This window comes from Pterocles gutturalis, unplaced genomic scaffold (genome assembly GCF_000699245.1).
Source record: "Pterocles gutturalis isolate BGI_N339 unplaced genomic scaffold, ASM69924v1 scaffold43137, whole genome shotgun sequence".
Classification (NCBI taxonomy): domain Eukaryota; kingdom Metazoa; phylum Chordata; class Aves; order Pterocliformes; family Pteroclidae; genus Pterocles; species Pterocles gutturalis.
Genome location: NW_010111778.1, coordinates 8,420 through 20,877, shown reverse-complemented (window position 1 = coordinate 20,877; position 12,458 = coordinate 8,420). Strand labels below are relative to the sequence as shown.

General features: G+C 37.4%; 1 protein-coding gene across 1 annotated transcript in view; it reads left to right on the top strand.

The window, feature by feature from the left end:
* ANKS6 (ankyrin repeat and sterile alpha motif domain containing 6) overlaps positions 1–10,742 on the top strand; it is a gene marked incomplete at its 5' end in the record, with an annotated part of 27,843 nt that extends 17,101 nt beyond the window's left edge. Inside the window, 4 exons of the mRNA XM_010073818.1 lie at positions 1,611–1,678; positions 2,946–3,062; positions 4,014–4,110; positions 10,641–10,742. Coding sequence (XP_010072120.1) covers positions 1,611–1,678; positions 2,946–3,062; positions 4,014–4,110; positions 10,641–10,690 — 332 coding nt within the window. The remainder of the gene's footprint in view (positions 1–1,610; positions 1,679–2,945; positions 3,063–4,013; positions 4,111–10,640) is intronic.
* Positions 10,743–12,458: the final 1,716 nt, after the last annotated feature.

Sequence of the window (12,458 nt, the reverse complement as noted above, 5' to 3'; positions counted from 1 at the left end):
GAAAGAGGAAAAGAACAAAAAAGGCCTACTAGGGAAAGCATTGTCTCTGTGTGTGAGTGTTAGATGTTATAGTTATTTATGACAGCATGGGTCTGGGCTCAGAGACCCTGGAAGTTTCTTCCCATATCATGAGCTATAATTTAAGCACACCAGTGTGATGAAAAATGAGAAGGCTAACTAACAACGTAAAAGAAAAAAAAAAAGGTTGTTAATATATCTAAGGGCTTCTAATTAAACTTTTATTTTCTTTCTGTAAGATTATATTTCTCATCAAACTGCACAGTTTCTTGTGGTATGTTTTTAAAGCTGGTTACCTTTTCCCATGGATTAACCTCAGTTAGGGTACTAAATCTTTTAGCCTGAAACCATGCCAACCTTTACAAATTGTGTTAAACATACCAAATTAATTGGCCTTGAGGTAAAAATCCAAAACCCTAGCAGAAAAAAAGACTCAACTAGAATTTTTTGTTTCAGTTTTCTGTGGGCTCTGTAAAGAAGGAGGCTTCCAGGATGGTGTATAGAAAAGTGTGTCTATCTCAAGATACTTGATATCTTTTGAGAGGCTTAGAGAGTAAGATTTCTTTCATGTTTCTACTGATGGTGAAAGAAAAGAGACAGTTAAAAGGCAAAGAAGTGAAATAACTGAAGTATATTTGGGAATGGAATAGTGATGTCTTTACAATGAGGGTGAGTTTATATGGGGAATATTAAATATAGTTTGGTTGTGTAGTGTAATCATTCATGTTATTCATTTTGACTTTGACTCCTTAGTTTAACTGAGCACTTCAGTACTTCTGGGGAAAAAAATAATAGTCACTTGTGAATAAATAAACAGAATCCTTAGGTGAGAGAGGTGGTGTGTAATTAAGAGAGATAATGGCAGGTTATTCTAAAACTACACTTAAGCTTTTTAACTGGCTAATCACATTTTAAATGTGTGGGAAGAGATGCTATCAGGTCCTCCAACTTTTAATTTCCTTAGACTTTGAGAGGAAACCCAATATCCAGTGCTGTTAGCCTTGGAAGGTAAGCTTATGAAATTTAAATTTGCTTAGCTTTCATCTTAGATGGACTTCAGCTATCTTTGTTCAAGATGCCTAGATGTCAGGCACTTAGGGAGGAGAGGTTCAGATATACCCTTGTTGTATTGGCGTTTTGAGGGAGCAACTGGGTGGTTGCTTGCTCTATACTTTGCCTTCCTGGATCATGATGTGGAAATACACCATTCAGTTCATTGACTGATCTGTGTCGGCCATCTGTGGCCAAGCACCTGCGTTTTAGACACTGAAGTGCCTAAGTTGTCCTTAGTGGTTTGTTGTTTTAAGATCTTTTTAGTGAGGAAGAAAGGGCAATGCAACAGAAAGATTTTATCCTAGCAAGGTAAGACTAGATGGAATTACAGTATACAGAAGTAGGTGAGAACACAATAAGCCAATATTTTAATTTCTGATGCAGAGTAAATGTGATTGGCTTTTTGTTATCGTATTAACACTGTGTGGAATATGTGCTTTAATACATACATTTTCAGCAGTTAACAGTGCAGAGATCACTAAAATCTTTCCTGATTCATGGAGGGGTTTTTTGTTTCTTTTTCTTTTCTATTACTACAGATGAGCTGACTGGCATCCTTAAAAAATTGTCACTTGAGAAATATCAGCCTATTTTTGAGGAACAAGAGGTATGTCTTTTTTAAAAGATGTATTTTTTACTATTTTAGAAAAGTAGAGTGCAACACACTTTGCATCAGAATTATGATCTAGGATCTCAAATTTAAAGTTCTGCAACTATTTCTGGTTGCAGAGGGGACCTTTAAACATGGACCAAGTGGTAGTCGTGGCATTTTCCAGAATACTGGAAATATCAGTGCTTTTTACACTGAACCTACAATTTTGATATAGATAGGTACTTCAGCTTTTCTTTTTTCCTCTTTGTTTTTACACTCTGCTTTTTCTATATATGTCTATATCCAATGTGGCTGAACAGTTTATAGGACATATTGTATCATCCCTGGAATCACAGCTGGAACCTCATTTGCAGATGGAGAACAGCAGGGTGTGAATCACTGAGATGGCTGCTTTCTCTTCATCTGCTATGAATAGCAACAGGAGAATTAAATTGGAGAACCCAGGCATCACTGTAGATGAGACCTCTGACAGTGACTTGCCTGAAGGATGCAATGAAAGGAGACATTGCTGAAAATAAGTAAAATTAATTCTTTACAGTGTTTAAGACAGTATCAGATGTGGGCAATAATTGTGTGTTTGTTTGGCCAAAGGCAGAGGGTGGTGAATGGACACAGAATAAATTGACATTACTGCAGAGTTCAGAATTCAGCGCCACAAACACAGATTGTTTAGCTACATCACAATACGCTGGGCTCATTATTTCTCCCCTACATTATAGGGAAGGGAGCATTTTGTAGAAATGAATATGCTCTGTGTGTGAAGGTTATATCAATGTGAAAATTTTTCGATGTTTGTTCTTATCACAGGCTTATGGATGTGTTAATGTAATAAAAACTGATATATGAACAAATGCTAGATTTTCCTCAGGAGACACTGGAAAAGTACACACAATATTCTGAAATGCAAAAATACTTGAGGAGGGGGAAGAAAGAAATCTTAGACTTATTCAACTAGCTGTGGGGAGCATATATTTTGTATTGATTGAGCTTCTCTGAAAAAAAATCCATTATTATTTTAAATATACTATCTTAAGTAATTGATTTATTAACAGCAGATTTAAAACCTGACAGCAGAGTGGTAAAGTGAGTACCATTTGGTGCAGGTAATCCATAAAAAATTTTAGTGTGCGCAACATTTACACTAAATCTATACAATTTAAAAAAAAAACCCAGACACTTTTAACTTGTAATAGTGTATCTTTGCCTAGGTAAATTTATTATGTCTTTTTTTTCTTTTCTTTTTTTTTTTTTTCATATGCAGGTGGATATGGAAGCCTTCCTTACACTTACTGATGGTGATCTGAAAGAGCTGGGTATTAAAACTGATGGATCAAGGCAGCAAATTTTAGCAGCTATTTCTGAACTGAATGCAGGAAAGGTACATTTTGAAATACTGTACTAAGTAAATTAATTCAAGATTTACAATTGTATATTGTAAATTCAACATGCATTTAAAAATTCAGTTGCAGATGTTAGTTAGAAAAGCTAAATGAATGCTTTCAAAACCAAATAATTAATATATTTGATTAGTGAAAAATACCTTCCTCTGTGGTACTCCCTGTTCTCTTTCATTAACTTTCCTAGGTCAGTGACTACAGCTGTTTTACAGAATATTAGAAATTATATCAGAAGCTACTGGTAACATAAACATTGGCAATATTGCAGTTACTGAATATTGTTTTCAGTGATGCTAAAAAGAATCATCTGGCCACTATAGTCCAGCTAGAGAATATAATGTGAAAGGAAGAGTAGGTCTCCATTGCCTAACAGTTTTTGGTTTCTCTGTGGTTAGGTAAACAGCATTTCCCTCATTCCTTACACTTTTATTGCCTTTTGATTTTATATTGAAACAAAGAAATGTGCAAAGAATGGCATACAGTAAGCAGTGTTCTTGTCAGAGGGATTATGGACTGGAGCATTTATTTAATTAGGCCTGCTGACACTTCTCAGCTACTTTTTCAGTTTCAAGTTGCATTCTCTCTCTGATACTGGAAGCTTGAATAAAGAAAACATAATTTTCACAAGTTAAGATCAACAGCAACAAGTGATCAGGCTAAAAATTAGGGGGCGTGGATGATGCTCCATGTTATAAAGCTATGAAGAAAGTAATGAAAATGTTTTTATTGCTGTCTGGTGGTTTCAGGAAAAGATTGCGACAAGGTTTTCTTTGTATCTGGGAGGTAAGGGTTTGTTGTTATTCCTAATAGTACACTCTGATTCTCTGGGCATAGACACACATATTTACACTTTTTTTTGTGAAGTCTTAATAAATTCATTTTTTAAACAGAAATTTAAGAATACCTTGTTTTAATTTATTGTGCTTTTGCAGGGACGAGAAAGACAGATTTTACAAGAAACTATACACAACTTCCACTCTTCCTTTGAGAGTAGTGTTAGTAACACACGACCTCCAGGTCATTCCCAGTGTAAGTAGCACCTGAAATTAATTGAAAAATGTATGGATACTTTTAATTAATATTGGCTAGAAGACAGAATGTGACAAACAAGCCAGTTAACTGCTTTCTGGGTTAATGACTGATGTGTGTCTGTGTCTTTTGCTGAGACTGTAGAGAAGATTTCAGGGTAAAAAGCTAGAGATATGTGTAAGATTTTTATACACACTTCAGTACTGTCTGAAATAAGCATAAGATTTTTGTTATGCGTTACTAAGTACAGAAAATGAATGTAGATATAGCAAACTGTAGTATACAGTATACTGTATATAGTGTGTGGGTGTATATATATCAGCAGTGGGAGGTGCATTTCTATGTCATACATAATTTACTTTGGCATAGTCTTTGTAGGAGACAATTTTCTTTACTGTGATTAGGTAGATTAAAAATATTCAAGGTTTACAATTTAGTATACTGGCTTAGATAGCTATGTTAATTATGTATTTATGTATGTGTGCATTTAGTTATCTTGTGTAGGTAATATTTTTATATGACTGTCTATAGTTGGTTTCCCTGGAATACATCTACTCTAACCATCAGTGTTAACTGCTAGCCGTTGCTGGAGAAGCTGCCTTTTAAAATGTACTACCTGTAATCAAAATGTACAGCAAGGTGTTGCTGACCTGTAACAAATGAATACATTTACTACAGTCACCCCTAGATATAAAAGTTGCAACTGTCTGTCTTGCCAGCCACCTGAGCCAAAGACAGATACATCTTGTTACTCAGGGTTAAGGCATGGGGCAAAACCTGTTTATATGTGTATTTCTGGATCTGTCTTTTAGGAGGAACATGCAAGCCATTGAATGGCCTTGAAATTGCTCTTCTTCGGTTGCTTAATTTGCTACTTGCATCCACTCACAAAATAATTTTGTTTGTTTAGTGGTTATGTTAAATAATATTTCAGGTATTGTGTGCTTTGGGAGTCCTTAATAATGAGCAAGTCCCAGTTGTTCCAGTCTCAGTCAGATGAATATCACTAGTTATGTGAAAGCAGGTGCTAACTGTAGTCCTACTGCTGTCTTGGGGAATTTTTTTTAGTCAATGTGGGCTACTTCCTGTATTCTGTGTAGTCTGCTTGGCTGAAAGCCGCTATCAGGTGTCACTGTATGCATTGTGCAGCTTCCTTCCCATTCTCAGAGTAGTCAGCATGTGTGGGAACTTCTGGATGTCTCTTGATAACATCCCAGACTTGAAGAGCCTCTTCTGTAGGTACTACTAGGTGAGCAAAAGCTACTATTTGGGATTTGATAACATGGTGCAGTGAAGTGGAATTACTCAAGAGCTGAAGAAGCATACAGATGTAATGGTCTCCAAGCAACTTGCAGAGCATAACCACTGAGCTTAAAAGTGTCTTGAAGACAGCAAAAGACAGTAATGGTGGCCCAGAGTTGGGGAGAACATCCTTGTGTAAGAATGGAGGCAACAGTTGCTCCTTCTCACCAGTTGACCAGATGCTGCAAGGAGGCTGCCATCAGAACTCTAGCTTCTGGGTATTTGTGTGTGACAGCTCCATGAACTAGATTTGGTTGTGAAACAGCAACAGAAGCACTAACAGAGAAGGAAGAGGAGGAGAACATGTAGATAAAAGAAGTTTCTGTACCAGGTAAGCTGCTTTTTATTGTAAAAAGTAGCAGTGAGACCCTTATGCAGTCTCTGGAACTTGAAGTAATTTCCAGGAATGTGTACTATTTCTGAGCATAAGAGCATCTGTACCAAGTCAGATCCAAGGTCCATACAGTTGTGTTCCGCTTCTTTATCTGGTATCATTTGACATTGGTGTCAAGAGCTGCTTGCTTTCATTTGCTGTGAACTTGCCATGTCCTGGCTTCTTTTGCTTCATCCTACTAGATCAGAAGATGCAGTGGACAATTGTTCCCTCTTCACTGCCTCCATGCTATTGATGATTTTACAGATAGCTGTGATACTCTTCCTCAGTCATGTTTTTCCAGGTGGAAGACTTACAGGCTGCTTAATCATTCACTATACCGTCGTTTTTCTGACTGCTTTTCCTTTTCTACTATATCCATTCAGAGCTGGAGATACCAGCTTAGCATACAATATTCAAGCTGTAGGCATACTGTGGGTTTACACATGACAGAGTGATGTTTGGTTTTAGTGGTGTTCTCTATCTTCAGTTCTCTTGCCCTTTCCTAGTGATTTCTAGTACTCTGCTTTTTTGGCTATAACTGAAGACTGAATTGGTATTAATTGGAACTGTCTCTTCTAACCCACCTCATCTACTGAGTTTGAGCTCAGAACCTATCATTTTATATAACGGCTCATACGTTGTTTTTTCCATATGCCTTACTTCATATTACTTTGTATTTATCTTCATCAAATTTTGTCTGCCATCTTACTGTCTGGGCACTGATGTCTCATGAAGTCCTTCTGCCAATCTTCTGTTTGTCTTTCTTTTTATTTACATGGATAACTTAGAAGAGCTTGTCACTTTATATGCCCTTTCAAAATAATATATTGGATATCCTGAATCCTCATGCAGATCCCTATGAAATGCTAGTCATGAATCTCTCCACTTGGGAAAGAAGACACTGTTTACTCCAACCTTCTGTTGTCTGCCTTCCTAACCACATTTATCCACTCAAGAAATTTTCTTGTTACCCTGTGGCTTACTTGTCTTAAAAGCCAGCCTTGGACCTTGTGAAATGCCTTTTTAAAAATCCAGGCATCAAGACTGTTTGCACTTTCAAGGAATTATGGTAGGTTGGTGAGGCAAGACTTTTCAAATCCATTTTTGATTGTTTTCCACAGAATTTCAGATTCTTTGTTCTAGTTTATGCTAATCAGCCTGATACTAGGGCCGTCTCGCTGGTCTGTATTTCCCCAGATCTCCTCTTGAACCATTTAAGAGATTCGCATCATTTTTATCACTTCTTAGATATGTCGCAATTTATACTAGAACCTATACTCTGTACTCAACTGTTAAGCTGCTTAATGCTTGTGTTCCTCTAGATCATCTGGTTTAGCAATTTGTTGTATTTGCATTGTGTATTTTTTTCATAACCTGTTTTGGAATACTTCAGGTTAAGATACCTTGGACTCCCACATAAAGAAGGATTCTGAAACCTTCCCAAGCTTTTCCATGGTGAATACATTTAGTTTTTCTGATGTGAACTTACTTTTCTAGCTCGTTACACTCTTAATCATTGATTGGCATCATGGCATCTGTGACTGGCTGCCTCCTGTGATGTGTTTGAAAAGTAATATGTGAAATTTTTATGCTTTTTGCATAAACCATAACCAGTGGTTTCTCTACAGCTCTTCCTAGGAGCCTGCCTGAACACCATTAGCAAGAAAGCCACTTCATGATTTGCCCTTTTAGAAAGCTAGATGTAGATCACAGGATAATAAAAATATCCAGCTCTTCCAGCTATCCAGCTGTGTCAGTGTCGCTATTTGCACACCTATCACTGTGATTTCCTCGATATTTTGAGTAATTTAAAAGCTCAGTACTTAAACAAGAGTGTCTGCCAATTTAGCTCTGCTTTTATGAAGTTCCCAGCCTGTAGGGGTGTAAAGAAGATAATGATATACAATCCGAATATATCCATAAGACTCAGAAATGAAAAAAGCAGGGGAAAAGAAGCAAAATCATCACTTTCTGGAAATGAAGCTTATAATTGTGGTAGGTCTGTAGGCTGACTACCATCTCCAAACCTGTGAATGTCCACGTCTTCCACACCCTTCCCCATCCGTAGCTCCAATGTCTACTTGGTTTCGGTTCCCCCTCAAATGTCCCAATCCACACTGCCCAGGCATAGCCCCTGTCCTGCTGCCACTGGATCAGGAGCTGTTGCTACTCGTCAAATGTGGTATGAGATGTCAGGCAATGCAAATAGAAAAGTGTCTAGAGAAGCGTTTCTAGAATAGAAAAGAGAACTGCAGTGGTTACCTACATTTACACTTCTAAGCAATGCAGGAGAAGGAAAACAAGGATAGGCAGAAAAAGTAAAAGCAAGACCATCAGAAGTAGAGAATTGATGGTATAACTGATTTCACACAGGCTTGTTTAGAGAAGATACTACAGTTTCTTCTCTGTGTTTTTTTGGCAGTTCAAAATCAATTGCTGGCTTCTTGTATCCTCACCTAGCTTCTGGTTGAGGACTTCCTGCTTGCTGAGGTCATTGCTTCTGAACTGGCTGTGATACTCACTACAAGAACTCGTAGAAAAGTTATTGAGTGTTGGGTTTTGGCAGATGAGCTATTTAAATTACAGTAAAACTCACTGTTGGGAGAAAGATTCCTTCGTGTGTCAGTTGCTGTGTCATCCCTGGGGCTGGAAGTGAGATTCTGCTTTGTGGAAAACAACAGGCTTGGACATGTGTTTGTTTTCTGTCAGAAGGGTACTGAGACTGCTTCCTCCCCACCCCGTGCCAGTGATACTAGGTTAGGCTGTGGGAGCTCCATATTCTAATCCTTGCCTGAACTGCAGAAGGCAGATGACTGCTCTAACTACATTATTAGTAATTATGGGTTACTGGACCCGTAAGATATTAGGCTTGGGGGCACCATAGTTCTTGTACCTATTCTGAATAGGCAAATAGTACTTGAATGGAGAGTGTTGCCTCTGTCTGTTTTTTGATGGAAATTAATTGGTGGCCTTCAGAAAATTATGCCAAAATTGATTCTTTCCAAGGTGAATTTTGTGGGTTTTTTGACACACTGTTAGTTTTCAAGGGAAAAGAATTATGGCTTTAAAAATTGCTAATGGGTGCTTATCACCCTGTCCCTAACAAGAGGAACTACTAGGCAGATACTGCTTCTGTATAACTCAGTGAACTGTGTCAAACACAGAATTAGCTTGCTGCTTCACCATTTAAATTTAGAGCAGATGACCACCTCATGGAGGCATGAGGCAAGATAACTGCTCTGAGGAGCAAAATGCTTCTCCTTGGTCTGGACTCCAACTTCAATGAAGCAGCAAGTGGCAGCATGAAGTCGAGATTTCTGAGGAAACTGGCTTTAAGAAATTATGTCACCAGGAAATGTTTTTGTTTATAGTTTGAGGTGACCTTTTTGCATACATGATTCTGGTAAAAAAGAATATCAGACGTTTTGAATGCCTAACTGCCAGGACTAATTGTTTAGGGGTTTTTGGGGGGGAGTGATGGTGTTAAGATCTGTGCAGTCATCAAGTGGATAATTAAGAGGTTGAACGGATCCAGTAATGGTCTGCAAGTTAATTGAAAGAAATGACACCAAAGGAGAGGGAGCTGCATCTGAACACAGACTTGCCAAACGAGAAATGAAAAGCTGAAGAAAGTTCATATGGATTCTGTGAAACTCTATGGGGGAAAAGAGGAGCAAACCAACTGAAATGATTTCTTCCATAAGAGTAGAAATAAAATCCCATGTGCTAGTTATAATACATATGTAAGGAAGTGTTACATTTAGATTTGTGATAAAAAATGGAAACAGTTCATGGAGTTCACTTGCCCAAGTCTGGGTCTTATAACAGAATTTCCCATTTCTACAAAAATGACATGAAACAAGCAAGACAGCATTCAAAGTTCATACTCTGAAGGACACAGTCTTCTTTTTCTTCTAGGGCATTTCTTAACCTCATTATGAAAAAAAAATAGCAAAGATTTGTTGGAGGTGAAGTTAAGTGCCAGTTAGCTTAGTTAACCTTCTAATATCAAGTTTATTGAAATACTCAAAAGAAAATATGAGCCTTGGTATAGACATCCAGCTGCTCTCCCCCACCTGAATATAACACTTCTCTTGTAACAGGTGGGAAGAAATGAGAACACACCAACATTTCGTAGGGGCACCTGACAAAGGGAGGATTTAGATACCAAAAGAATAAACAGAATATTCTCCAGATAGAAGTTAAATGAAGAGTAACTATGCCTATGATGAAAAAAAGAATGATGCCATTCAATCTATAACTCTTTGTGATAATTCTGGTCTTCCAGTTTCTCTTTACATATGATAGTATGTTCATATTGATACATACTTACACATGGATCTCCGCAGATACATATATAGGTATTTTTAAAGATGTGGCAGAATTAAGTGGAAGAGAGTGGGAAGTTGTTCGTATATTTACTTTCTACTTTTGGATTCAGAGTCTAAAATATCACATGGAAGTTACCTAAAGGAGGGAGTTAGAGAGATTGTAGAGTGAGAAGTGAAAATGGGAGCAAAACCAATATAGACTTGCAAATAAGAATCATACAGGATTCAGGTAGTCACTTGCTGGAAAGGTACGCATTGAGAAAAGAGAGATACTGGAAAGGTTTGTGGCAGTAGATGACCTTTTCACATGTGACTTTGACTTTTCATACCTTTTCTGTACAGGAGAGGAGGGCTTAAGATCAGTAAAATGAATTACAGGGTCAAATTGTTGGAGTCTAGTATAACCATGATCTTGGGAAATGTGGGCCTGTTTCTGGTCGTTGTGGAATTACTCTGTTTTCTTTAAAGCTGTCAGTCTTGCTGGTTGCAGTTTTTCAGATTTTTTTTTTTTTCTTTTACAGCACCTGGCTGCTCTATAAAACCACAAGAAGCTGTTTCTCCCAAAAGGTAGCTACTGGAAAAAAAGATTTTTTTTTTTTTCTTATGGTGAAGTTTGGCTTCTGTCTGAGAAAATCCAAGTGTACAAATGAAAATTTGAAAAGTTAGTCATCACTACACCTGTATAGGACTTTCTGCAGTAATGTGCTTAAAATTTGAATCCCACAGAAAATCAAGGAAAATAATAGATGGCTTTTATAGTTCAGCAGAAGTGTTGAATTGTTCAAGGCATCAGTGGTCCAGATTTGAGAAGAACAAAGTTAGAAGAGCAGGAAGAATGAATGACTGTGTGAAAAGATTCATGTTTTCATTCTACTTTTGCCCATAGATGAAGAGGAGGCCTTACATGGACATGGTCATGAACAACAAAAGCGTAGAAGAAGGCATGAACACCACCATGAATTATAAGACCTTCTACATGGAGAAATATATAAACTGAATATGCCTCTGTTGGCTGGATAGAGATAAAGGAGTCCAAATTTAAAATGTAATGATTTCATGAGAAGAAATATAAGGGAAAAATAATGCTGCATTCTTCGTTAGCCAAAATACACTTTATCTATTCAATATTAAGAGGTTAGAACAGCAGTAAACATAAATAGGAAATACCTATTTGTAAAAACAGCACTTTATTTAAGGAAATGCATAACCTGTCACCAATATTTAAACAGAAGTAGTGTTAAAATATTTTATGTTGCTGATTTTGAGAATAAAACCACTTAACTGATATTGTGTGAGTTTTTTTGAAGTGACACTAGCAGATCCTTAAAATACATTTTTATAACTATTTTTGTAATAATTTTGAAAGAACTAGTATAATAATTATGAGTAGAAATAATTTTCTGCTTAGTAAATACAAATTTTTGTTGAGCAATTAAAATACAAGTCATCAGAAGCCTCTGACACTATCTTTCTTGAAGACTCAAAAATATGTAAGTTTACCACTGTCTGAATTCACTGTGAGTCCAGAAGGACTAATGGCAGGTAAAGTCAAGAAGATCTTGGAGCTCCAGTGGAAAGGGGGGATCTTAAGTAGTTACTTCTGTACAGAACTAAAGATTTTTACATTACTCCACCCTCCTCACTGAATGGGTTTTAGTGGAGTTTGGCAAAAATAGGGATAGAAGTGGGTGTAGTGATAGACCGAGATAAGAGCACCAGTGAAAGTGTTGATGCCCCTGCTGTCCCTCAGGTGCCTCTCAGTGTGTCAGCTGGTTCTGTGACGGCTTCATTGGTTTGGCCATCTGAGGTCCCACTCCACATTGCAGACAGCAAACAGCAGAGCAGCTGAGCTGTGCCAGGTTATGCAGCTGTGCTGTATCAGAGCTGACCTTGAACACAGGTAACTGAATCACTAAGAGGAAGGGGAGAAGAGGTTACAGGAGCATATTGCAGAAAAAAAGATGGTTATGAGCTGATTAGGGAAATCAGAGCATATTAGTACCCTGATGTCCTTGGCAGTCATGCTGTTAACATTTTAGGTGTTAATAGTATAGCCATATGCAAAATAATTTTTGTTCTATTTTTCAGTGCACATATGTCAACGAACTTAGAACACTATCAACACTTAGCATGGTATTTTATGTTCCAACATGTCTTATGCCCAAGGATGTCACTCCATGTGCAAGTTGTGCTTCAGGATTAATTTCAGCTTTAGGGTAAAATATATATAATTTCTGCTTTCACAGTTTTCAAGACCTGCTACTAAAGATGACATGGCAGGCAGATCTACAGAAATGTTGGGTACTAACCCTGCAGTGTTAAGTTAATGGTCCTGTCCT